At 47.2% G+C, this 24,261-nt stretch overlaps 1 protein-coding gene across 2 annotated transcripts in view; it reads right to left on the bottom strand.

Annotated features, from left to right (window-relative positions):
- Positions 1-24,261, bottom strand: part of MKX (mohawk homeobox) — a 96,174-nt gene that overhangs the window by 70,332 nt on the left and 1,581 nt on the right. For both annotated transcript variants that reach the window (XM_053258897.1, XM_053258898.1), the window contains exons 2-3: positions 19,672-19,963; positions 7,759-7,918 (exon numbers count right to left, since the gene is read on the bottom strand). In XM_053258897.1, coding sequence (XP_053114872.1) covers positions 7,759-7,918; positions 19,672-19,856 — 345 coding nt within the window. In that variant the 5' untranslated portion in view covers positions 19,857-19,963. The remainder of the gene's footprint in view (positions 1-7,758; positions 7,919-19,671; positions 19,964-24,261) is intronic.

Below are 24,261 nucleotides of genomic sequence, written 5' to 3' on the forward strand. Positions count from 1 at the left end.
CCTCTAAAAGAGTCTTGGGGAAAGGATCCGTCTGCCTAAACTTAGTCGGCTGAATTTCGTGCCTGCTTAAATTCATACGATCCGAGCAAAGCCAATGGAACAGTATTTAGTACAAGTGAGTAGATTTTGGACTTGGAAACTTTATACTCCTGAAACTACAGAACTAGAGCAGAAAGCCATATCCGTCTAAAAGCCACAACCTATATTTATCTCGCCAATTAGCTTCCAATTTGGAGGCTAGCAATTTGTCCTGCTAATTTGCAATGAATATGTCATGTTTTCATTTGCCCTATTCCCGGAGGGGTGGATTTATTTTATTTTAAATTGGGGTTTAACCATTCCTATGAAATTAAAAAGAGAGAGAGAGAGAGACTGTACATTCTTTCCAGAAGGGGAAATATGAATGGCTTTATTGTTAAATATGAAGTTATTTGCCATAGTATGACTAATATAGTGGTTCTGGGCTGCTGAGAATCTCACAATATTCAGGTTTTCACAGGCATATATAGAACATGGTTTACTCAGGAAAGAAGTTTTTGAGTCTAGCTTCCGTCAAACTCATTGACTTCTGTCGTTTGATATATGATATCACAAGCCCTTAAAAGAGTCCCTTGATTCACCAAAAATCCTCTATTACAGAGATAGGCAAAATACTTTCTATTGGGAGTATCCAACCAGCTTGAGTTCTACATTTACATACCCTGCCTTTACCAAACCCTTCAATACAGGCCATCTGTCCCACATGGGGGTCTACTTAAGAGCTCCTATTTTATACTGCTATGCCATCAATTTTTTCCTTTCCACTTGCTTTCAGCCAAGTTTGTGGTGCTGAAGAAAGAATTGGCAGCTGCAGAATGCCTGCACCTCTTTTCCCCTCACACCATTCCCTTCACCCATTGATGAAGGGAGAGGAGAGAGGAGAGGAGAGCTGGTCTTGTGGTAGCAAGCAAGACTTGTCCCCTTAGCTAAGCAGGTTCCACCCTGGTTGCATATGGAAGGAAGACTAGAAGTGTGAGCACTGTGAGATAATTCCCTCAGGGGATGGAGCTGCTCTGGGAAGAGCAGAAGGTTTCAAAGTTCCCTCCCTGGCTTCTCCAAGGTAGGGCTGAGAGAGACTCCTGCCTGCAACCTTGGAGAAGCCGCAGCCAGTCTGTGTAGACAATACTGAGCTAGATAGACCAATGGTCTGACTCAGTATATGGCAGCTTCCTATGTTCCTATGATCAGGCTTCCATACCCGACTCAGCAGGCCCAGTCTTGCCATTGATGGCTAGTGGCTTACACAGAGGTTAAAAGGCAACCATTCTGCAGCTAGAATGTAGCCCTCTAAGACAGAAACCAGGATTGTTATCGCTAGCTGACAAGGTAGAGCCTTCGGAGCTTCGCAAAGCTGTATGCTGTTTCACAGACTAGAACTTGTCTGATTGTTAGCCTACTTCCTCTTCTTCTCAACTTGTACATAACTGGCTATATTACCAACACACCATATATCTGCAGAACAATCTCTGCATAGCAAAAGTTGACCTGTAAAAGGCTGCTTACGGAAACTTGCTACTGCTCATGGCTAGGCCTTTTTTAAGGGGAGCAATTGCTCTAGGCCCCACACATGGAGGGGGCCCCATCCAAAGTACGGGTCAGTTTTTGATAGGATCAGATCAATCCTTTTCATTCAAGGCAGTAAAACCAATCAGTTAAAAGGTAACCCCAGGATTAGGAGTTATTTCAGTATTTGGGGTTCTTACATCGACACAGGATGTAGTGGCAGGCATGCTGTGCAATGTTATGCATGCAGTGGAAGGTAACATTTGTGCAAAAATTACACAGATGGAGTTGCACAACTGTGTGACCATTATATATAATGGCCGCACTGTTGCGCAAAGCCACATGAGTCATTTTTGCGCTTGCAGAACAGTGTTCTGGCCTAACTCTGCTAACGTTACATTCTACCACCTGCGCAACGTTGTGCCGGATGCCAGCAAGAGAGGGAAGAGTGGGGCGGGAGAGGGCTCAAATGAACCTACTGCCCATGGGCCTCTCAAAGTCTTAAAATGGGCCTGGCTCAGGGGTGTGCAAAAATCTTATTTTTATTTCATATAGGCTTTTGACTTGGTACAGAACAGCTGGCCTTTCAAGTGTATCAGTGCAAATGAAATTAAAGAAAGCTAGCAAGACAGACAGACAGTATAGCTCAGGGCCAAACCGTGCAATACACACGAGAACCCTTGACTAGATCTCTGAACAGGATTCACTTGCAAAAAGCTGCTTTGAGGTGTGTGTATGTGGGCGGGGGGGGGAATATTTGGAGTAGGACTGCAGCATGGGGAGAGGGGAGGTCTGACCTTTCCCACAGCACAAATTCCCCAATGCATGCCCCACCCCCCCAAGCCCCTGTTATTAGTGGCTGAGAGGAAAACATAAAAGAACTCCTATTGTGCATGCTTGCTTTGCCCTGTATGGCTAACAGTAGCTCCAGGGGGCAATTTGGACCAGAGGCAGGACAGGTGGAAGGGGTAAACCATGGCTGAACCCTTCCACCTGCCCTGCCTGTGGTACCAATTGCCAGAGGCAGGACAGATGATCATATGCCTATGTTCCAAATCATACCTGTGCAGGCTACTTTGAGAACATTAATATTATGTGGGGAGATCCCATTAGGGATCTCTTATGTAGCAGGTAGCTGGGCTCTCAGCATCATGGAAGATTCAGAACAAGGGGAGCCACTCAGAAGCTCAACGCTGTGTTTGGAGCTCCACATGTGATGGTGTTACTCCAAAAGGCAGCCACAAGGGATCCCAACTTGGCTTCAGTGGGTGGGACTCCAACCTTGAGCCATGATGCCAACCCAAACTGGCCACCTCGAGCGGCTATTGGCCACAGAGATAAATCTGGATTGGGTCTGTAGTGCAGGGGGAAAGGGTTGGATTCCCCTCCCCTGGCTCTGACCCAAACTGGGACCCCCTGAGGCTGCTTTTCAAAGGAAAAAGAAATTACTTTGGGCACTCTGAACACAGAACTCCAATGGAACACAGAGTTTGGTCCTGAGAGCAGAAGCAGCCAACATAGAAAAGCTTGGCTTCCTGTATCTCCGGGAAGACTTTAATTAGGGCTGCCACATAGAATGCTGCTTTCTACTAAGTTAGACCATGGCCCATCTAGCTCCGTACTGGCTACGCCGACTGGCAGCAACTCTTCAAGTCTTTTCTAGCCCTACTTGGAGATGCCAGGGATTGAACCTGGGACCTTCTACATCTCAACTGCAGCCCAATCTGCAAATATCCCCATCCATCCATATGCAGAGCAATCTTATGCACACTTACATCTGAACAAGCCACACTGTATTAAGAGGAGTTTACTCCCAGATAGGTATGCATAAGATTGCACCCTTAATCAATCTGACTGATTAAACACATCTCAATTTCCAAAAAAGAGATGTCCAATTAATTTAATACAAGAACTCCAACCTGCAAATGGCAAGCACTGTCTTAAGCAGTGGAGGCACTAGAGAAAATGCGGGGGTGGGGGTGGGGGTGGGGGTGGGGAGAGGAGTGTATTTTTGGTGGGTGAGCTGTGTCCCACATTAGATTTCTGAAACGTAAGTGGAGGGGGCAACTGCTTTTCTGAGGGATGTCTGCCCACCTCTGGAGCCACCCTTGGTCTCAAGAGAAGCATTCTCACCTCTGCTAGACCAGAAGAGAAATGATGATGCAGGCATAATCTAAAACTGAAGTACGTGGGGTTTTTTTTAAACAATGTATTTCTCATGCGTAAGTTCATGCGAATTTAATAAATTAATTTGTACTGGTTTTAGCCAGTTAATCTTTTGTAAGAAGGTGACTGCCTTGCTTTTAACTGTTAGCACACATCTCTTGAAAATGTATGCATTTAAAAAAAAAAAAATCAGCTCTGATAAGAAAGGTTTGACAGAACAACTTGAAATAAAACAGCAACCCGAATGATGTGACAGTCTAACCAAATTAAAAGAACATTGCAAAGCATTAAGGAATTGGACGGAATAATGGGAAGAGAAGAGGGCCAATCTAAGCCTTCAGGAATGTAGGACGAGGAAATACAAATCAGGAAAACACATTTTATTTGGTCTCCTCCACAGAAGTGTCCTGGCACTTTGTGATGCTAGATTAAAGCCAGTCGTGCAAAACCGTTTGATAATCTGGAATGTGCAGTTTTTGGAATGAGAAACATTTTCAAACGGTTGTGGAAACATAACCCAGTTCTCACAGATACATCAATGTCATTTTGAATCTGTTTGGCTGCAGTAAAGTTATTCTACAGTTAGGCAGGTGCGATTTAAGATTGTGCCCTGCTTGTGTGACTCTGAGGATCAGCTCTTTGTGTTCAACAGTCTGATCTGGAGCACAGCTTCATTCTTTCTTTCCCCCTGAATGATCTGTTTTCATACAGATGTGACAGCCTTTCTGGGCAGTGTGTAGAAGCAGCATCTGGATTTTTTATTTTTTTTTAACCACATGCCCCTGTCAACTGAAACAGATTTGCAAACAAGGAGGAAGTGTTCTTTTACCAAACATGCAATTTTACTTGTTTGGAACAAACCAACATGAGAGGTTGAGAAGGCCAAGATCAAAGAGAGAGAGTGAGGTCAACTCCCATAGGCTAAGCCACCAATACCAAAGCCAAGGTGGTCAAGGAAGGCAACTATTCTCTAGTCCTGCTCCATTTTGGCTTCCATAAGAGGCTTATCCATCACTGCTCTGTGATATCTACAACATCTTAGAACATAATCTGTTGGTAGCCCTTGGAGACAAGCCACAGGCCAGGCTAGTCAAACTACTGGCTTGATCTTGAACAGCCTTAGGTACCCATCATGGCGGTTGCTTAACCTTTATTACGGGACATTCCACCAAAAATTCACGGTTGAAGACACATTCCCAAGTAAATTCCAATTAAATCAAAGAAGTGAGGTCGGAGGCTTGATTTGGACCTGTACGTTTTCAATTGAAAGCATACAGTCCGCCAGTTCTTTAAGTAGTGGAGTTGCAATTCTTTAGATTTAGTCAAAACTGAAGTTTCAAACTTGCAGTCATGCTATAATAGAAGGGTAGGCAACTTTCAGCACTGCTGTTGCCTACAACGCCCACCATCCCCAATCACAGTTTATTTATATTGGTTGCCTCCCCCAAATAATGTGTCAATTAAGCTGAGCTCTCATATCTTATCAGAACCTGGTCCTGTGTAAAATATTTTACTTTCAGGCAGGGCTGCACAGCTTCTGGCCCTCCAGCAGTTGTTGGTGGCCACTGTTGCTGGGGATGATGAGAGTCGTAGTCCAACAACAGCTGGGGGGCCAAAATTGCGCAGCCCTGTTTGAAGGGAATGGTCTTGCATTTTTTCCATGCTAGGAGGCTGTTCTCATGAGCCACCAAGACCGGGTGAGGGCAGCTAAGCCTGGGCTTGCCCGTGGGAACTGCTGGGAGTGGCTTGGCTCCCAGAAGCAACTTGGCGGCAAACCCATCTAAGCCGCCTGGCTCTTAAACGAGCTTAAGGGCGTGAGAGCTCCATTAGCCCCGTTCAACTGACCGAGTGTCAGCGCTGAAACACTGACAGGTGCCTGTCACATGACAGGGGTGGTGCACTGTGGGATTTCTCACAGTGCATTGTGGGATTTCCGGGGGCCAGGATGACACAACCCGACCTCTGCACTGCCCATGGCAGCCCCAGACTCTCTGGACATGCAATTTGTGCACCCAGCAACTCCACGTTGCTCATCCATGGGGAAGGTGTGTCTTGCTGCCTTCCCTGCTGCCTGCCCGCCCTCAAGCCCTCTCACTCAGTCCTGAGAAAGGGCTCTAGGAGTTGCAACATGGACAGGTGAGAGCATAATCTAGGGTGTTCCCCTAAATCAGCAGGCTTGGGAACACCACAATCCGTCAGCATGACCAATGTATCACAACACCTTTCGCCAGCAGGATTGGCATGTCAATAAATCTTGCTTGGCATTGTGCTAGAGGAAATGTGGCGTGGTAGGATCCTTTTTCATGTTTAGTAGCCTTGCATCAAAAGCCACCTATTCGGGGCTCAGATGTGTATATGAAGAAGATTGCAGGACCCGGGTTGCACTTGAGCCTGCAAGGATACTATTGGGAAATCTCTACAAAGATCTGGCCCCTTATCTCACAAGGCAACTTATCTTCCTGCTCTGGGTACTAGCAAAATTCACTAGAGCTGAAGGCAGGAAGCATTCAAAGCCCCTCCCCATACAAGCATGGTTTTGACAGAGCGTGGGAGATTCCAGCGCAAGACAAAATATCCATACCATTAAACAACTCAACCTATAAACCCTCTTCCTTGAAACACTGACTGCCCTTTTTGAATTATCAACTCCTGGAAATCATCATACAGATATCCTGAAAGACTAAAACCAGTCTTTATTCTTTGATGTGCCATGAGTTTCTTATTTCCACAAGTTCTTTGGGAGCACTGGTATTCCCCTATTCTCTCTTTAAAAAAAAAAAAAAAAGATAGCTTTTTAAAAAAATTTGATTTCTATACTACCCTTCCAAAAGTGGCTCAGGGCATTAGAAACAGGTGCTAGTTTGACAACCATTTGTGCAGTTAAGGTACCCAACTGTTCTGCCATACTGCTGCTTGTAAGGAAACCCTACAGCAGAAGCAGGTACAACTAACCTCGTGTATTTATTTTCCAGTACGATTTAGGAATGGGCCAAGAAACATCTTCAGATCAAGACAGCAGGAGTCCTGGAACCCAATTTCACGGTGCTCTTTCTGGAATGCCATCTGCAAAGCCCTGCTGCTGCTGCTGCTGCTGCACAACTTCCATCCATTTTAGTGGGAGCACTTCCTAATAGGCAGGTGATGCCAGGGCCAATGAGCCACATGACTGAACCTGAGCCATGCAGAATACAGGGGGTCCGATTTAAACAGCAAGTGGGATGCTGAACCCTCCCCTTCTTCCAGCTTACTCCCTGAGGTCTGCTACCTGAACTCCCGCCCACACCAGATGTTCCAGATGCTCAGCTAGGAGGAGAAAAGTGCCTGGGGCAATGGACTGTGAGGAGGTAAGCCAAAGGAGATGTGCAGAGAGAGTTCCTTCTTCTGCAGGCCACATTTTCTGTTAAAAAGAGATGCCCTACTCCTTTCTATGCAGCTTAGGCAGGCCCAGGTTTAAAGATATGGATCTGCCACTATTGTGCCTAATGGAGTCCAAAGCAAGTGGCATAAGTCTACAAAAGCCAATCTTTAAGAGCATAAGAACCACCCCACTGGATCAGGCCCATGCGGTATGTGCATGCCCTCTCTCCTGCTATTACTCCCCTGCAACTGGTACTGAGAGGCATCGTGCCTCTGAGGCTGGAGATGGCCCACAGGCACCAGACTAGTAGCCACTGATAGACCTGTCCACCATGAATCTGTCTAAATCCCCTTTAAAGCCATACGGCAGTGGAAGGAGAGGGAGGGAGAGAGAGATCAAGGCAGCTTCACACATAATGACAGACCTAAGGTTCATTCAAGCACTCACAGCCTTGGGAGCGTGAATTCCTCCTTTCGCAGCATGAGCTTCTACTTCCTGTTCAGGTTCCAGTATGCCAGGATTGATGAGTTCAGATGTCATTATCAGTCTTGGTTTACTGGAACCTGAACAGGAAATAGCTGCTCATATGGGGAGGAGGCAGGGGAGGTGCACGTGCAAACCTCAGATGCTGCATTACATGTGTATCCAGAGAGAGAGAGAGAGAGAGTCAGAGGCACATAGCTCATGCTTACCTGCACCAGAGTCATCTGGGAGCCAAGAGCAAGCAAGATCTTCTCCGTCTTGGTGGGGTACGGATTGTCTCGGTGCTTGTACAGCCACTGTTTCAGCGGCCGTGCCATGTCTTGCAGAGCCTGGCGCTTGTGTCTCACCTTCCCACTGTTCTGCCGAGTGCTGTATGATGGTGGGGTGGAGAAGAGGTAGATTAGCCAAACCTGACAGTCAGCCATTGACTCATGTAGGCCTCTAGTCTGCCCTCCCTCTTTCCATAGGCCAAGGGTCCCTAAACTTTGATGGAGTCGCATACCCCTCTCAAGAGCTGAGACAACTTCAAGTACCTCCACCAAAGGGCCTTGCTGGATTGTTTCATGGATGAACAAAAAACATGGGGCAAACTATCATGTTTTACTGATATTTTACAAGGGAGAGCCTACAGGATACCTCCAGGAAAGCCCCCAAGTCCCCTAGTCTAGGGAGGAGAGCCGGTCTTATGGTAAAGGTAAAATGTGCTGTTGAGTTGGTGTTGACTCCTTGCGACTACAGAGCCCTGTGGTTTTCTTTGGTTGAATACAGGAGGGGTTTACTATTGCCTTCTCCCATGCAGTATGAGATGATGCCATTCAGCATCTTCCTATATCGCTGCTGCCTGATATAAGTGTTTCCCATCGTCTGGGAAACATACCAGCAGGGATTCGAACCAAGAGCCTCTGGCTTGGTAGTCAAGCCATTTCCCCGCTGCGCCATTAGGTAGCAAGCATGAATTGTCCCCTTTGGACCGAAGCAAGGTCCAGTTTGGCTTGCATTTGGATGGAAGACTACACGTGAGCTGTAAGATATGGCCCTCAGGGAAAGGGACTGTAGTGAAGAGCACTGCAGAAGGTCTCAGGTTCACGCCCTGACATCTCCAGGTAGGGCTAGGGAGAGACTCCTGCCTGTAACCCTGAGAGCCATTGCCAGTCAGGGTAGAAAATACTGAGTGAGATGGACCAATCGTCTGACTCCATGTAGGGCAGTTCCCTACGTTCCTACCCCTGAAGCCACAGTTTGAGAGTCACTGTTGCAGGGCAAAACCCTATGAACGCAAAGCAAAGCCAAACTGGAATTTTAGGATCCGCTCCATGAAATAGAGAAACTGGACTTCAGTGCATTATGCAGAGGAATGTCATGGTGTGGATTTGTATTCTTCCATGTTGAATAGCAGATACCATATACACTGCAGTAAATATGAAGGGAGTGAACACTGTTCTCGCTTGCTACATAAGCCCTGAAGTTATAACAGTGCTGTAGAAAGCTAGAAGCTGCTGATAACTAGATATGTCATTTGTCCTCTCCTTGAGATTTTAAAAGATAAGTTGTCTGACAAAATTAAAGTGTGGGGGACTGACAGCTTCAACAGAAAAGAGAGAATTCAAGTGGTTCCTTAAATATTTTATTCCCCCTGTCTCTCACTCTCACAGATTCCAGAGACTGGATTCTATTAATGTATTTATCCATTTAGTATATCTGTATACCACCTCAAACCTGAGTCTCTTGGCATTTAGCCACAAATACAACCTAATTAAAACAGCAACTAACACAGTTTGACACAATTTACAGCTTTAAAATCTAGTTAAAAGCTTGGATAAACAAATGTGTTTTATAGAATCCTTTTATAGGACTCTTAAAATCCTGCCCTTCATTCAGTTGAAATCGTGATACAATAGACAGGAACATAGGAAGCTGCCATATACCAAGTCAGACCATTGGTCCATCTCGCTCAGTCTTGTCTACACAGACTGGCAGCAGCTTCTCCAAGGTTGCAGGCAGGAATCTCTCTCAGCCCTATCTTGGAGATGCTGCCAGGGAGGGAACTTGGAACCTAGATGCTCTTCCCAGAGCGGCTCCACCCCGAGGGGAATATCTTCCAGTGCTCACACTTCTAGTCTCCCTTTCATATGCAACCAGGGTGGATCCTGCTTAGCTAAGGGGACAACTCATGCTTGCTACCACAAGTCCAGATCTCTTCCCTGTAGCTATCTAGCTAGTCCATCTAGAGAATACAGTCCCTTCTGACTGGCAGCGTCTCTCCAAGGTTTCAAGCAAGAGTCTTTCCCAGCCCTGACTGGAGATATCAGGGATTGGACCGGGGCAGAGCCACCATTGCGTGAACGGGTTCAAAGCACCCGGGTCGCCACACTCAGGAGCCGCTCCTCACACTCCAGTCACGCCCCCTGCATCTAACGTCAGATGTAGGGGCGGGGGCGTGGATTCACTTGCAGATGGGGCCACGTGCCCCATTTGCAGGCAAATTCCTGTCAGCACTGGATTCACAGTGTGGCCAGGAGTGTCTCTCCCCACTTTAAAAGTCAGGGAGACATGTTCCCGGCCAGGCTGGGAAGCCGGTGTTGGCTAAGCTTCTGAAAAAAATGGAGCCGCGTGTCAGACACAGGGTGTGTGGCTGGTGGGGCGGGCGCTGACAGTGGGCTGAACCGGGGCCGGCCTCTCTATGCCACTGGATTGAACCTGGGACCTTCTGCCTACAAAGCAGATGCTCTTCCACAGAGCTACAGGCCAATTCACGAAAAGTTATTGCTGTGAGCCTGAAGATGGCTACACGTTTTTCCTCCACAGACAAATAGCAACTCTGGGGAAATGATGTGGGAGAAGGGTTAACACCCCCCACCCCCACTTATTAATTATTATTATTATTATTATTATTATTAATTCGATTTCTATACCGCCCTTCCAAAAATGGCTCAGGGCGGTTTACAAAGAGAAATAAAACAAATAAGATGGCTCCCTGTCCCCAAAGGGCTCACATTCTAAAAAGAAACATAGGACACACACCAGCAACAGTCACTGGTGATACTGTGCTGGGGGTGGATAGGGCCAGTTACTCTCCCCCTGCTAAATAAAGAGAATCACCACGGTAAAAGGTGATTTAGCAGGGAGTTATGCAGCAGTCCTGATACAAACCAGGCTTCTGCACAGTTGCATTTTAAAGAAGTAGGGGAGGGGGAATAAGAACTGCAACCATGCCTCCCCTAGTCTTCAGCCCCATCCGATCAACCAACCAAGTTCCCAAACCAAATTAATTGTGACTTGCTGGAATTAAGGGAGCAAATTGGTCATGATGACCTGAAATCCTATTACTTTCTATTCTATCGAAAGTAATGTCCAAGGAGACATTACATTGAGTACATGGTTGCGTCTAGCATGCTTGGTTTTTTTAATTCAGTAAGCAGCAGCTGGATTCCTCCCCGCTCCCCAAGCCTTGGGGCTGCAACATGGGATGGGGGAGAGGATCAAGAGTCTGGCCCAAGAGCTGCCTCCCCTGCAGCTGCCGTTTACTTTGGGGCAGTGATGCCGTTGCAAATTCAACTACACTGGATTTAGTTCAGTGTAGCTGAACTAAATTCAACTATACTGCATTTATGTAGCAGGCTCCATGGCCGTGCCCATCCCAACAGCCAGAGCAGCAGAGAAGTACTGGCACTCTGGCCCTGCATATCCCCCTCTGCTACACCCCTGCTTTGGGGGTGGGGGGGGAGGTTCCTATTGGCATCCGTGAGAGCTTTCCCCACCCCCTGCCCAAAGCAAATAGTAGCTAGTGGCAAGGGAGGGGATCCAGTTCCTACCGTGGGGATGGATGGCCACCTCTCCCACTGTGGGAACTATTTACTGAAACACACACACACCGCATGTTCAAAAGGAATGTCTTGTTGACCTCTAGTCACAACTACCTTTAGCTAAACTGGACCCTGGAAGAAAGAGCCAAATCCTACACATGCTTACTTACAACTCAATGGGACCTACTTTCTGCAACAGGACCGCCGTCTTACTTGAGCAAACTCTCTATTAATGCTTGCAGCTCTAATACAGTCCTATCATTGTACAGTACCCACACCAGCTTAGTTCTCCATATGATCTAAAGGAATGGTTGGAAAATCCATGGGTAACATCCACAATGACACTTTTTGCTGTTGCCATGCTCTGCAAAATCATGCTACCACCAGGTGAGGAAGAACCCAGCCTGATGCATGCTGGGCAAGACGTTCTCCATTTGCACAAGTATGGACTTGTGCAAGGGGTTGTGCAACAGGTTGCCCGGAAGGTTATGCTAGTGTAATAACTAGTCTGGAAAAAGGTAAAGTGTGCTGTCGAGTTGGTGTCGACTTCTTGCAACCACAGAGCCCTGTGGTTTTTCTTTGGTAGAATACAGGAGGGGTTCACCATTGCCATCTCCCGCACAGTGTGAGAAGAAGCCTTTCAGCATCTTCCTGTATTGCTGCTGTCCGATATCAGTGGGGATTTGAACCAGCAACCTTCTGCTTGCTAGGCAAGTCATTACCTGCTGCGCCATTAGGTGGCTAACTAGTCTGGAACAGAGGTGAATTTCCTCACACAGCTCCATGTTGTATTAGCATAAAGATGCAAGACTTATGCTAGTCTTGCCCTAGCAAAAATGCAGCCTTATGCATTTAAGCTAAGGCAAAAGAGGAGAGCTGGTCTTGTGGTAGCAAGCATGACTGGTCCCCTTAGCTAAGCAGGGTCTGCCCTGGTTGTCTATGAATGGGAGACTTGATGTTTGAGCACTATAAGATATTCACCTTAGGGGATGGAGCCGCTCTGGGAAGCGCATCTCGGTTCCAAGTTCCGTCCCTGGCAGCATCTCCAAGACAGGGCTGAGAGAGATTCCTGCCTGCAACCTTGGAGAAGCCTCAGCCAGTCTGTGTAGACAATACTGAGCTAGATGGACCAATGGTCTGACTCAGTATATGGCAGCTTCTGATGTTCCTAAGGCAGGTCTGGATCCTACCCAGGTACTTTTAAATGGGCTCATGAATGATAGAATGAGAGTCTGTACTGTATATGCATACTGGGCAGAATCGTTCTTCCATATTTTGAGCAAAGTATGCTGTTAGGTTGCAAACAAGCAAAGAAGGGCTTGCCCCACCTCTGATTTTCTAGCTTGCACGGAATTCATAACGACTAAACGTTATGCCAACAACATCTATATATTCATCAAACCAGCGCTGCATAAAAAACAAAAGAAAGAACTCAAGGCTGCAGCTCAGGGATACGAGGCAGAGAACCTGCCAAGCTGTATGCTTCAGTAACTTGAACTGTACAGTACAGTAGTTCTGGAGACTACACATGGTCTCTGAGCTTCTTAGGAAAATAAGAGGCCTTCCTTGATTAAGCAAGTTGTTGAAACACAGCCTGACCTTGGAACAGGGATACTAGGCAGTGGGGGGCAGGGGAGCAGACATAACAGTATTTGCTAACAGAAAACATTTGGTGCTTGACATAACTTCTTAGCTTCTTCCTTCATGTCCCGGAGGTCTACAGGGGAATTCCTCTAGCAAGACCTTAAGAAAAAGTTGCTAGGTCTGGAGCCAAAGAGACAGAGTACAGTACAACTGGTGAACTTTTATTCAGTCTCATATATACAGCACTGCCTTTGTTTGAAACAGAAGCTATATCACCACCAGTGGTATAAGGGCACCATTGTTATCACAACTCACAAGTTCTGGTGCAGGGAAAAAGCACCAGAAATAAGCACCAGTGGCAAAGGAACAAAACCAAGCACACGCGCACACACAGCTGGGGTACCATCTAGAACTGCACGACACAGTACTCACTCCGATGTTAGAGGACAGCAGGAAGCTGCCTTATCCCAAGTCATAGCATCATCTTTATTCAGGTCTTTGACCAGCATAACAGCAAAATAGACAAAAACGTTTCAAACAATCTACTCCTACAAAATAATAAAAAGTCTCTATACAATTACTTAGTATAATAAACAGAAGAAGCTAGAAGTTAAAACTATGAACTTAAAACTATATATAAAAGTTAGTCAACATTAATAACAGAATGACACTGAGTATAAAGGTAGCAAGACAGCAAAATTCTGTAATTAATACAGAGCATTGTTAAATCTCATACCATATTGTATTCTATACTATGTATGGCAGCAACAAATCCCAAGCCAGACAATTGGTCCATCTAGCTCAGTATTGTCCATAGTGGCAATCAGCTGCTTCTCCAAGGTTTCAGGCATGAGTCCTGCCCATCTCTACCTGGAGACGCCAGGAACTGAACCTGGGACCCAAGCAAATGCTCTACTACAGGGCTTCAGCCCCATCCTGTTTGTTATGTATTCCACAATCATCCAGGGACCTCAAGCGCCTGATGTCTAGTTCCCTAGCAGTCTCCCATCAAGCACTGCTCAGGGGCCAGGATCCACAACTTGAGTAGTTGAACCATTCTGATAACTTTCTAAGCCATTCATAACCAGGGCTCCAGACATCACTGGTGCTTGTACTGTTAGCGGTAGTCTTACGACTTTGTGTCCAATATAATTTGCTATTTCACAGCAATATTTCATTACATCAGAGCAGGAAGCAGGCTGTTAACCCTGAAAGGAGTGAGCAACTTGGCAGCAAATGCTGCAGAGCTAGGTTGTAGAGCAGTGGTGAACAGGACTGAGATGCAATAAAGAAGAATAAATATTCAGTGCTCACTAAAGTGCTAGATGGGGCCCTGCAACTGATCCACGCAAGCATTAACTCAAAAACTTTCCAAGCAGCCCCTACAGTTCCACTCAAACCTTATCCTTCCTCCTGTGTGGAAAAGCTTGGGATGAATGAGATTTCTACATCAGGCACAAAAATCACAAGGTGCTTAAAGATTACAAAAAATTAAGGGCGGGTCCAGATGGCCACCTTGCAACAAACTTTTAGTGAGATTTTTTTTTCCCCTGGCCACCTGCAAATATCATGCTAAGCTGTTAGAAAAAGTCCTTTTAGATGGGTTAATAAGTCAGGGCTTTTTTTAAAAAGGGAAATTCAGAACTGCACGATGGTTTGAGAGTGTGACACACATATGTGCATTTTCCTTGTTAGAGCACACATACTTTAAGAACATAAGAACAGCCCTGCTGGATCAGGCCCAAGGCCCATCTAGTCCAGCATCCTGTTTCACACAGTGGCCCACCAGATACCACTAGAAGCCACAGGCAGGAGTTGAGGGCATGCCCTCTCCTCTGCTGTTACTCCCCTGCAACTGGTACTCAGAGGCATCCTGCCTTTGAGGCTGGAGGTGGCCCTCTGACTAGTAGCCATTGATAGACCTCTCCTCCATGAAGTTATCCAAACCCCTCTTAAAGCCATCCAAGTTGTTAGCTTTCACCACATCCTGTGGCAGAGAATTCCACAAGTTGATTATGCGTTGTGTGAAAAAGTATTGTTTGTTGGTCCTAGACCTTCTGGCAATCAATTTCATGGAGTGACCCCCAGTTCTAGTGTTGTGTGAGAGGGAAAAGAATTTTTCTCTCTCCACACCAAGCATGATTTTATAGACCTCTATCATGCCTCCCTGCAGTTGTCTTTTTTCTATACTAAAAAGCCCCAGGTGTTGTAGCCTTGCCTCATAAGAAAGGTGCTCTAGGCCCCTGATCATCTTGGTTGCCCTCTTCTGTACCTTTTCCAGTTCTACAATGTCCTTTTTAAGATGTGGTGACCAGAATTGTATGCAGTACTCCCAAGTGTGGCCGCACCATAGTTTTGTATAAGGGCATTATAATATTAGCCGTTTTATTTTCAATCCCCTTCCTAATGATCTCTAGCATGGAATTGGCCTTTTTCACAGCTGCCGCCCATTGAGTCAACACTTTCAACGAGCTGTCCACCACGATCCCTCTCCTGGTCAGTCACCAACAGCTCAGATCCCATCAGCATATACTTGAAATTGGGTTTTTTTGTCCCAATGTGCATCACCTTACACTTGCTAACACTGAATTGCATTTGCCACTTTGTCGCCCACTCCCCCAGTCTGGAAAGATCCTTTTGGAGCTCCTTACAATCTGTTTTGGATTTCACTACCCAGAAGAGTTTGGTATCATCTGCAAATTTGGCCACATCGCTGCTTACCCCTGCTTCTAGATCATTTATGAATAAATTAAAAAGCACCAGCCCCAGTACAGATCCCTGGGGTACGCCACTTCTTACTTCTCTCCATTGCGAAAACTCTCCATTTATACCTGCCCTCTGTTTCCTGTCTTTCAACCAGTTAGCAATCCACACATGTACTTGTTCCTTTATCCCATGACTGCTACGTTTCCTCAGGAGTCTTTGATGAGGAACTTTGTCAAAAGCTTTTTGGAAGTCCAGGTAGACTATGTCAACTGGATCACCTTGATCCACACACTTGTTGACACTCTCAAATAACTCCAAAAGGTTGATGAGGCAAGATTTACCTTTGTGGAAGCCATGCTGTCTCACTCCCAGCAGGGCCTGTTCTTCTATGTGCTTTACAATTTTATCCTTGAGGATGCTTTCCATCAATTTGCCTGGAACGGACGTTCGGCTAACCGGCCTGTAATTTCCCAGATCGCCCCTGGATCCCTCTTTGAAAAGTGGTGTTACATTTGCTACTCTCCAGTCCTCGGGTACAGAGCCCGATTTCAAGGATACTTTGTTTCCTTGAGTCACATTCCTCAACATTTAGAAGCCTACATATAAATCCATAGAACTGGGAATCTGACAGCAGTACTGTGGGAAAGTGTTATATAATTCAGGAGAACTCTAGGGAGTCTGTGGGAAGCAGCTTAGGCAGGGGGAGGATACGTGGATAGGTTTGATCAGGTCCTGGGTTCTAGAGGATACCTGGACTACCCACACCAATTTCCCCATCATCAGTCACTTTTTACAACATCTAATATAATACAACTTTTGCATAGCTTGCATTTTTGAACTGCACAAGTGTTTTTAGAACTGTACTTTAACTGCACGTTGTGTGCCCAATTGCGCATTTCAGAAGCCCTGCACCTCGTTTTGTGTCTGAGCATTCGACTATTCAGAACTTGGCAGGAGTCACTTTCTTCCTCTTCAGTGGTCCCAGGCCCCTAAGCATTGACAAGCCAGTTGCCATGAGGGCTCCTCCCTTCTTCGTGTCAAACAATGTGCACCTCAGAACCAGGCCACTCCTAACTGGAGGTCATCTGGCCTTTGCAAACAATCCAGCAAGCGCTTGGCATGAACATTTTCGCTCTGCCCTAGAGAATCAGACACACAAAACAGGCGATATGATATTTTTTACTAGCTAATGAGTTCTACAGAGCTCTCCACCAGGAGAAGAACAGGTTTGCCTTTTGGAGTGCCTGCGTATGCTTATGCCAGGAGGAGTCCATCCAATGGAAGATATTAGTTGCATCTTTAAGGTTTATCAGAAACCTCCCATTTAACTAGGTGCGGCCTTATTTCCATAGACAAGAGAAAGGCCACCAAGTTCACTCAGACTCAACACCCAGGTACACATGCACTGGGTTGCATCTAGACTGTCCTAAATAATTACATTCTTACGAGCAGTATGCAGCTGAATTAGACAGAGGGGCAAGTGTCTTACACTCAGGCCAAGCCGTTTTGGTGTCTGGAGGCAGGAAATCCAAATAGCGCACCCCACCCCCCACAAATACCCAGACAAAGGAATATAGACCACAATCCTCCATCACAAGCCCCAAAGAAGTGTTTGGCGACTACTTAAGAGCACAGCTTTTGTTCATTTCTCTGGGGGCTGCTCAGGAGAACTTCCTGGTAGGTTGTGCCCCATGGTCCATCAGCCCAGCCCATCTCCCACTCTACTAGCCCAGTGGCATGCAAAAACCACTGCCTTGTCTAGAGTTGCTTCTGTCCTCAAGTTAAAATGCCTGTTCTTTCACTTGACTAAGAGATATGATGCGACTTAAGATTGCAATACCAAATTTTTCCCAGAAGGTGCTGCTCTCATGCCACAGCTGCTGGCTTTTTACTCTTCCCCCTCCCCATTCTCACCTTTTTTTCTAGCCTCTTGGGCATTTTGCCTTTTAATATTTTATTTGAAATCTAATTCTGCCTGAATCAGCTGGCAACAACATCTTGATGAAACACAATCACTGTATTGCCAACCTGAATTGCTATTAGAAGTAGTATAAGCTGATGCAATCTGTTAAACTGGCAATTCAACAACAAAGAAAGCTTTCCCGAGGATTCTGCATTGGGGCATCTTACACACACCTTGCCAGAGCCATCTCAATCAACATCACTTGAACACAGATTTGAACACCTGATACTTTGTGTGTTTACTTCAGCCAAGTCTCCTTTTGTTCGATGGGTAAAGGTAAAGTGTGCCGTAGAGTCGGTGTCGACTCCTGGTGAACACAGAGCCCCGTGGCTGTCTTTGGTAGACTACAGGAGAGGTTTACAATCGCCATCTCCGTGCAGGATGAGATGATGCCTTTCAGCATCTTCCTGTATCGCTGCTGCCCGATATAGGTGTTTCCCATAGTCTGGGATATTCAATGGGACTTGCTTACAAGTAGAAGAGTACAGAATGACCTTAGCCCGATTCAGATATTATGCTGTACGAGTGTACAGATATCTGTACACTAGAACACATGTTTGTGTGAATGACTACTCCAGTGTTGATTTTAAAAGTGAACTTGCATACAGACCTTTCAAATGCATGGTACAGATAGGAAGTGTACTCCTGTGTCTGCATTCAGAGTAACAGGGGAATGACTGTATCGGTGTACAGATCTGTCCCTGTGTGCACTGTACACTTGTATGAGTGTTGAACATAACATGTGAATGGGCCTCTTATTGAAGGGAAGATGTAGCGTTTTCCTTTCTGCCCATTGCAGAGGCCAATTGGGGGGAAATTGAGCTATTTAGGGCATTTAAGTTACTGCATACTCTGTTACTATTATTTATACACTGCTTTTCAACAGAGGTTCTTCAGGTGGCTTATGTAGAAAAGGCATAAGGCCAAGATGGTTCCCTGTCCCCAAAGGACTCATACTCTAAAAACCAACATGAGGCAGACACCAGCAACAGCCACTGGAGGGATGCTGTGCTGGGGATGGATAGGGCCAGTAGCTCTCCCTTGCTTAAAATTAAGAAAATCACCACTTTGAAAGATTCACTAACTTATTCCAGTTAGCAGATAAGAATAATAAAGAACTTTGTATCTCAGTAACCACCGTGACAATCAATGTAAGGTAACATCTTGTTCTTTGGCAGAACAAGACTTGGAACATACATGAAATCCTTTTTGGAGGTACATGTTTTTAAAAAGGAAACTGAAAACCAGATCGGAAATTATTAATTTATACGCTGCTGGGGATGGAGATGCCCTTAATGCCACAAAACTCTTTCTTGTCTTCATAGTCAGGTCTGACTTCATCACTGCCTATTGGCAATTCACAACTTATTGCTTGTTCTGCCTCTCAGAGACACTTTTGATCAACACACTTTCCTTCTTCCAAGTTCTGGGGCTTTGGATTTAAATTGATCCTTCCATTATTCTGTTTTCAGCCCTACTGCTCTCACACACTTTCCTTTTTTACACGCACTCACACAATCTACAGGGAGAAACAGCTGGTCTCAAATATAGCAGCCACTTGTTGAATACATTACTTCTAGCTCCACCCTGCCAACTCCAACATAACTTCTAGCCCCAGGGTGGCCTGAAAGTACAAAGTCGTGGCAATCTTCCTGAAGCTAAAGGAGGCTGGGTCTGGTCAATGCCTGCGTCTAGGAACCACTATAGGCCACCTTGGAGCTTTATCCTGGAAGTGAGGTGAGGTGACAAACAATATTTAAACCAATGACTACACTGCAGTGAATTGACTGGACTTCAACTAAGCATGCCTATAGGATGACAAAGCTAAGTGGAAGAAAACCCACAAAAACTAACAGGGCTTACTTAACAAAAGGGGATGTTGGGCTGCAAAGCTGAAGCAGTTAAGATTGCTCAGAAATCGGGACATTTGGAAAGAAAAGTTTTCAAAAATACCAAATTGACAGTAACCAAGACAACCCTTCCATCACAAACCTTGATGAACTTCTTGCTCCCTTCCTCACACACACACACACTAATCGATCAGTGGGTTTCAAGGGTGGTCTTACCCTGTCCTCCTGTGCCGAAGGCTGAGGTTGTCTTTAATGGACGCGCTGTCAGGAATGAGCACCTCCGGATGGGGCGAGACGTCGAGGACCCCCGTGTACGGCCGGCTGCTGCTCCTGTCCCTCTCCTTGGCGCTTTCCTCGAAGAGCATCTGGTTGCTGAGCTTATTGAAGACGATGGTGTTCATGGTGGCGCGGAGGGAGCTTCTTCCGGCGAGGGCAGCCCGGCGGGGACGTCGGTCTGATGAAGCGGGGAAAGGCGCGCGCCTCAGAGGTGGGGAAGACCCGACGGCCGCTGGGAAGGAGAAGCGTCAGGTTACTCGAAGGGGGGAACACACAACATCAGTCATATTGCAGCAGCAGCAGCAGCAGCAGCAGCATCGCCCCCAACCAAACAGTGAACAAGATCAAGGCGAGCAGCGATCTTGGCAGGGAAGGCAGAGCTGCTGGCTGGGAGCGCGGCGGCGGCAGCAGCAGCTACCAAGCGCGCACGCTTCGCTTAAGCCCTCCATGGCTAGTGGGAGCTGTTGGGCGCAGCGAGGCGGGGGAAGGAGCCGGGGTCAAAGGCGGGCGAGCGTCAGAGCGGCGTGTGGGGTGAGCCTGTAGGCGGCGGCGGCGGGTCAAAGCCAGTTGAAGATTAGTCCGCGTTTAAACGAATGGCACAGGGGCTCTTGGGGTCAACCGAGGGATAGGACACCAGTGCCCGGGGTTGTCTGCAACTTGTGCAAGGAGCAGAACGAAAAGAGTTTGTTCCCCACTGTGATCAATACAATATTGTTCTCCCCGCAAAAATGCACGGTCCTGGGTGACCCGTCCCAGCCAAGCCCCCTGTTCGGACAGCCTTGTGAGTGCCGTTTCACGTAGCTGGTACCCCCCGCCCCACGAATATCTCAGCAAATGAATTGGGTCTTTTTCTGAGCCTGCGATCCTCTGTAGTTGCATTCCTGCCCCACACGAGGCTCCCAAATGCAAGGCGCCTCTTCCCTATACGCGCTGCGCTGGTCATGCATACTTGAGAACCCAGTGAAATAGTTGTATTGGGAAGTAGGCAGGCACTGCTCGCTCCCAGTCTGTGGGGACTTACCTCCACGTGCCGATCGGATCCAACAAGCGATCCAAGTGCGCAATCTCTTCTCCGCCCCCACCCCAACCCATACAAACTGCAGCACTCAAGAGTTCCTCTCCAAGGAGACTCCATTCCGCGATCCTAGGTGCTAGATCGCCTCCCAGCTCAGGTGCGCTCGAGATAAAGTTTTCCCCTATTCTTGCGTGTCGCAATGCAATTTCTAGATACCTACGTTGCTGCAAGGAGGAAAATACTCTAGTTTCTCCGTTTCTCCCTCGAAATAGTTTTCCCCTTTCCTCCTCCCCGCCACCCTGCCCCCCTTGTAGAAGGAAATGAATCGTCTACGATCACCCTGAAATCCAAAAGGAGGGATTCTTAGGCAGTCAAGAAAATGCAAAAGAGCAGTAGCGGCCTTCACAGGCCTGAAGGCAGGCCAGGGTATAGGACAGGGGGGAGAGGGCGCCCATGTTCACCCCTCTCCCTGGCGGCCCCTCGGAGTGAGGGAGATAAGGAGGAGGAAATAGGGAGGGGTGGAGCTGAGGGGCCGGGTTCTTTGAACCCATCCGCCTCAATTATAGCTACTACACCCGTGCCTGAAGGTTGATGCAAGGTCCCCCTCAGGAAGTGTAGTTGAGATTTAGAAGGTGGTGGTGTGTGTTGCTTTAATCGCACAAGGAGTCTTACGATTGTCTTGAGCGTTAAACTTTCCTCCACAAAACTTTGTTTGTGTAGACGTGAAATAATCCAACCGGGCAATCTGGTTTGGCCCCGCCGTAGAGCGCTACTATTGGGCAACACCGTTTTGAGCCTCGTGCGTTGCTGACGCGTGATATATTCAATATTAAAATAGTTCAACACCTTTGGGTGATTCCACAGCTGAATCGGCTTTTCCTTAACCCCCTCTGTAAATAAGAATGGTAAAGCAGCCCTTTTCAAATTATACCCCTCATTGACAGATGGCACAAATACCCATTAGATATGTTTAGATATGCATGTGAAATCTGCATTGGCTACAAAGTGTGCAAAGGAGCTCTATCCTCAGCTGAGGGCCAAAGAAGCACTTAAGCCTGACGAGTTAAAAGGTGTTCCTATGAAAGATACTTTCCATGCTTAGTTTCTAATCTGAGAGGTGCTGGGGTTCAAGACCACCTGAAAGTCCTAACATCTGGCTTGAAGCTCATCTGCATTTTTAGACACGAGTCGGTTGATTCAGGCTGCAGTAGGAGAAAAGCATTCTGCAAGCCTTCATAAAATAGTATTCATTTAAAAAGCATTCTGCATGCGTTCAGAGTCACTTTTGTTACTTTTCTATGTTCCAGAGAGCCGAGTCCCACTTCAGACTAAACGCGTTTAAAATGTGCTTAGAGTCGACCTCAGATTTCAGTAAGTCTGTGTCTACCGGAGGCAAAGGCTATCAAAATGAAGAGGGCTGGGAAAGAAGAGGCTCAAGAATTCCAACTTGGCAGACCACCACTAGCTAAAATATAAAATAATAAAAGGCGGGGCGCACTTGACACACGCAATAGTCCTATCATCTGCATACAAAGAAAAGCGCTGGGATCAGGGTTAAAAAAAAGACGAGGACCTGAGGCCAACAGCCCTACTCAGACACTATGTTGTACGAGTGTACAGATGTCTGTGCACTCGTACATGTTTGTGTATGGATGACTGTACCGACGTTCAGTTTTAAAAGCTAACCTGGGTACAGGCCCGTCAAATGCGTGGTAGAGCTAGGAAGCTGCGGTCCAGAGTACAGCTAGGAAGCTGTAACTGCGTTCAACCTAAAGGGGGAATAACTGTTCCAGTGTCCACACTCATTGTAGGAGGAGTGCTGAACATCACGCGATAAGGCGCTCGCAGCGAGCCTCTCTCCACGGGAAAGATTATAAAGCAAGTTAGTGGTGCTCCTTCAGTAGCACTGGAACCCAGTAGCGGGAGGAGAGGCTGCGCGCGCATACATGCATCCTGGGAAGGATAGGCAGGCACCACAAGCCTTCCGAGCTGGGCCGTCCGTTTGCCCTGCTTCGCCGTCACCCCGCCTATTAAAGATCGAGGGATTAAACCGTCTTTGAATGCAGTGCCGTGTTTTTATTGTGGAATTTCAGCCATGGCACAGGAGGGAGCACACCACCACACGGCGGAGGAAGCCTTTTATTTATTAAAGTCTTTTTATGCCGCTTTTCCAGACTTGAGATCAAGTGTCCCTAGAATCGCGGCGGACCCTTATTTTCCCCCAATGCGTTTGGGGGAAATTATTCTTTTTCTACACACACCCTCCAATGATTCTTTTTTTTTTCTGCGCTACAAAGTGCTTTGATAACTGTGGGTGTTGAAAATCGGTGTATAAATAGTAACCCCTGCCGCTCTTCGCTTTACATCTTGGAAAGGGATTCTCTTCTCATTCCCCTCCTCCAAGAGATCATCTACCTAATCCAGGTGCCAAGTCCGAGCGTCTCCCCGCTCCCCTCCCCCCGGGGCCCGGCAGCCCAGGGGCAAGGAGAGGATCGCGTGCGCCGCAGCCCAGCAGCGGGCCTCTTCCCGGACCCCCACCCCCCGCCACGAGACATGCAGACACAGGCAGCTTATTCTTTCAGGGGGCCGCTGGCTGCTCTCCAGCCTTGGCATTGGCGAGCCCCTTTTGTCTCTTGGCCGGGGGCTTAGTGGCTACATTGCAGCCCGGAATCCGATCAATCAGCGACTCAGCCGAGACCGGGAGCGTTTCGCTTCCAGCAGCCAGCGTTTGAAAAACGCAGCTGACCCCGGCGGCTACCGAAAGGCTCTCCCTCCTCTGCCCCCAGGAGAGCGCATCTCAGGCAGCCCGCCCGCCACAGCTTTTCCTTGAACGAAAACGCTCGAGTAACTCAACCCAGAAATTAAACCCACTGTCAATATTTGCGAGGATGTCGTTCAGACGCTATTTGACTAGTCCGTATGAAAACGGCTCATAGAGGGCTCAGATCCTAAGCACACACTTTGCTGGGAAGGAAGCTCCACTGGAGGCGGGGCCGGGGGTGGTGGAAGGAAGGTAGCTTACTTCCAAGTCCCTGTCTTCAGGACTGCGTGATCGTACGCTCCAAAAGGCACGCCCTGGGGCATGCGGTGCGTGTGTTGTGTATACAGGGATGCGTACACACTACAATCGCCTCTTTATGTTTCCTCGCGCAAGCCTGTTTTGATGAAATTGGCCGGCTTTCGATCAACCCATCATCCAAAGCTGTGATTTAAAAAATAAAAAAAACTTTGAAGGGAATTGTTCATTTATGGTTTTAGAAGGTGTACTTTTCCGACTTCCTTGTTTTGCAAGCAGGCCTCAGTCCCTTCTTCCTCGACACCGCAGTTCTGTACAACTTTCGCTTTGCAGAAAAGGAGTCCTCAAGTTATCATGTCGCCAGTGCGGAAGATCCAGACTGTAGTCAATCCAGAGGAACCCCTGCGGTTGTCAAGCGGTGTAGGGAAATCTCTCCCCCACCCCGCCCAAGTAAAAGCATAATTGGGGGGGGGGGCGGGGAGAGAAATCCATCCGCTTT

This window comes from Hemicordylus capensis, chromosome 6 (genome assembly GCF_027244095.1).
Source record: "Hemicordylus capensis ecotype Gifberg chromosome 6, rHemCap1.1.pri, whole genome shotgun sequence".
Taxonomy (NCBI): domain Eukaryota; kingdom Metazoa; phylum Chordata; class Lepidosauria; order Squamata; family Cordylidae; genus Hemicordylus; species Hemicordylus capensis.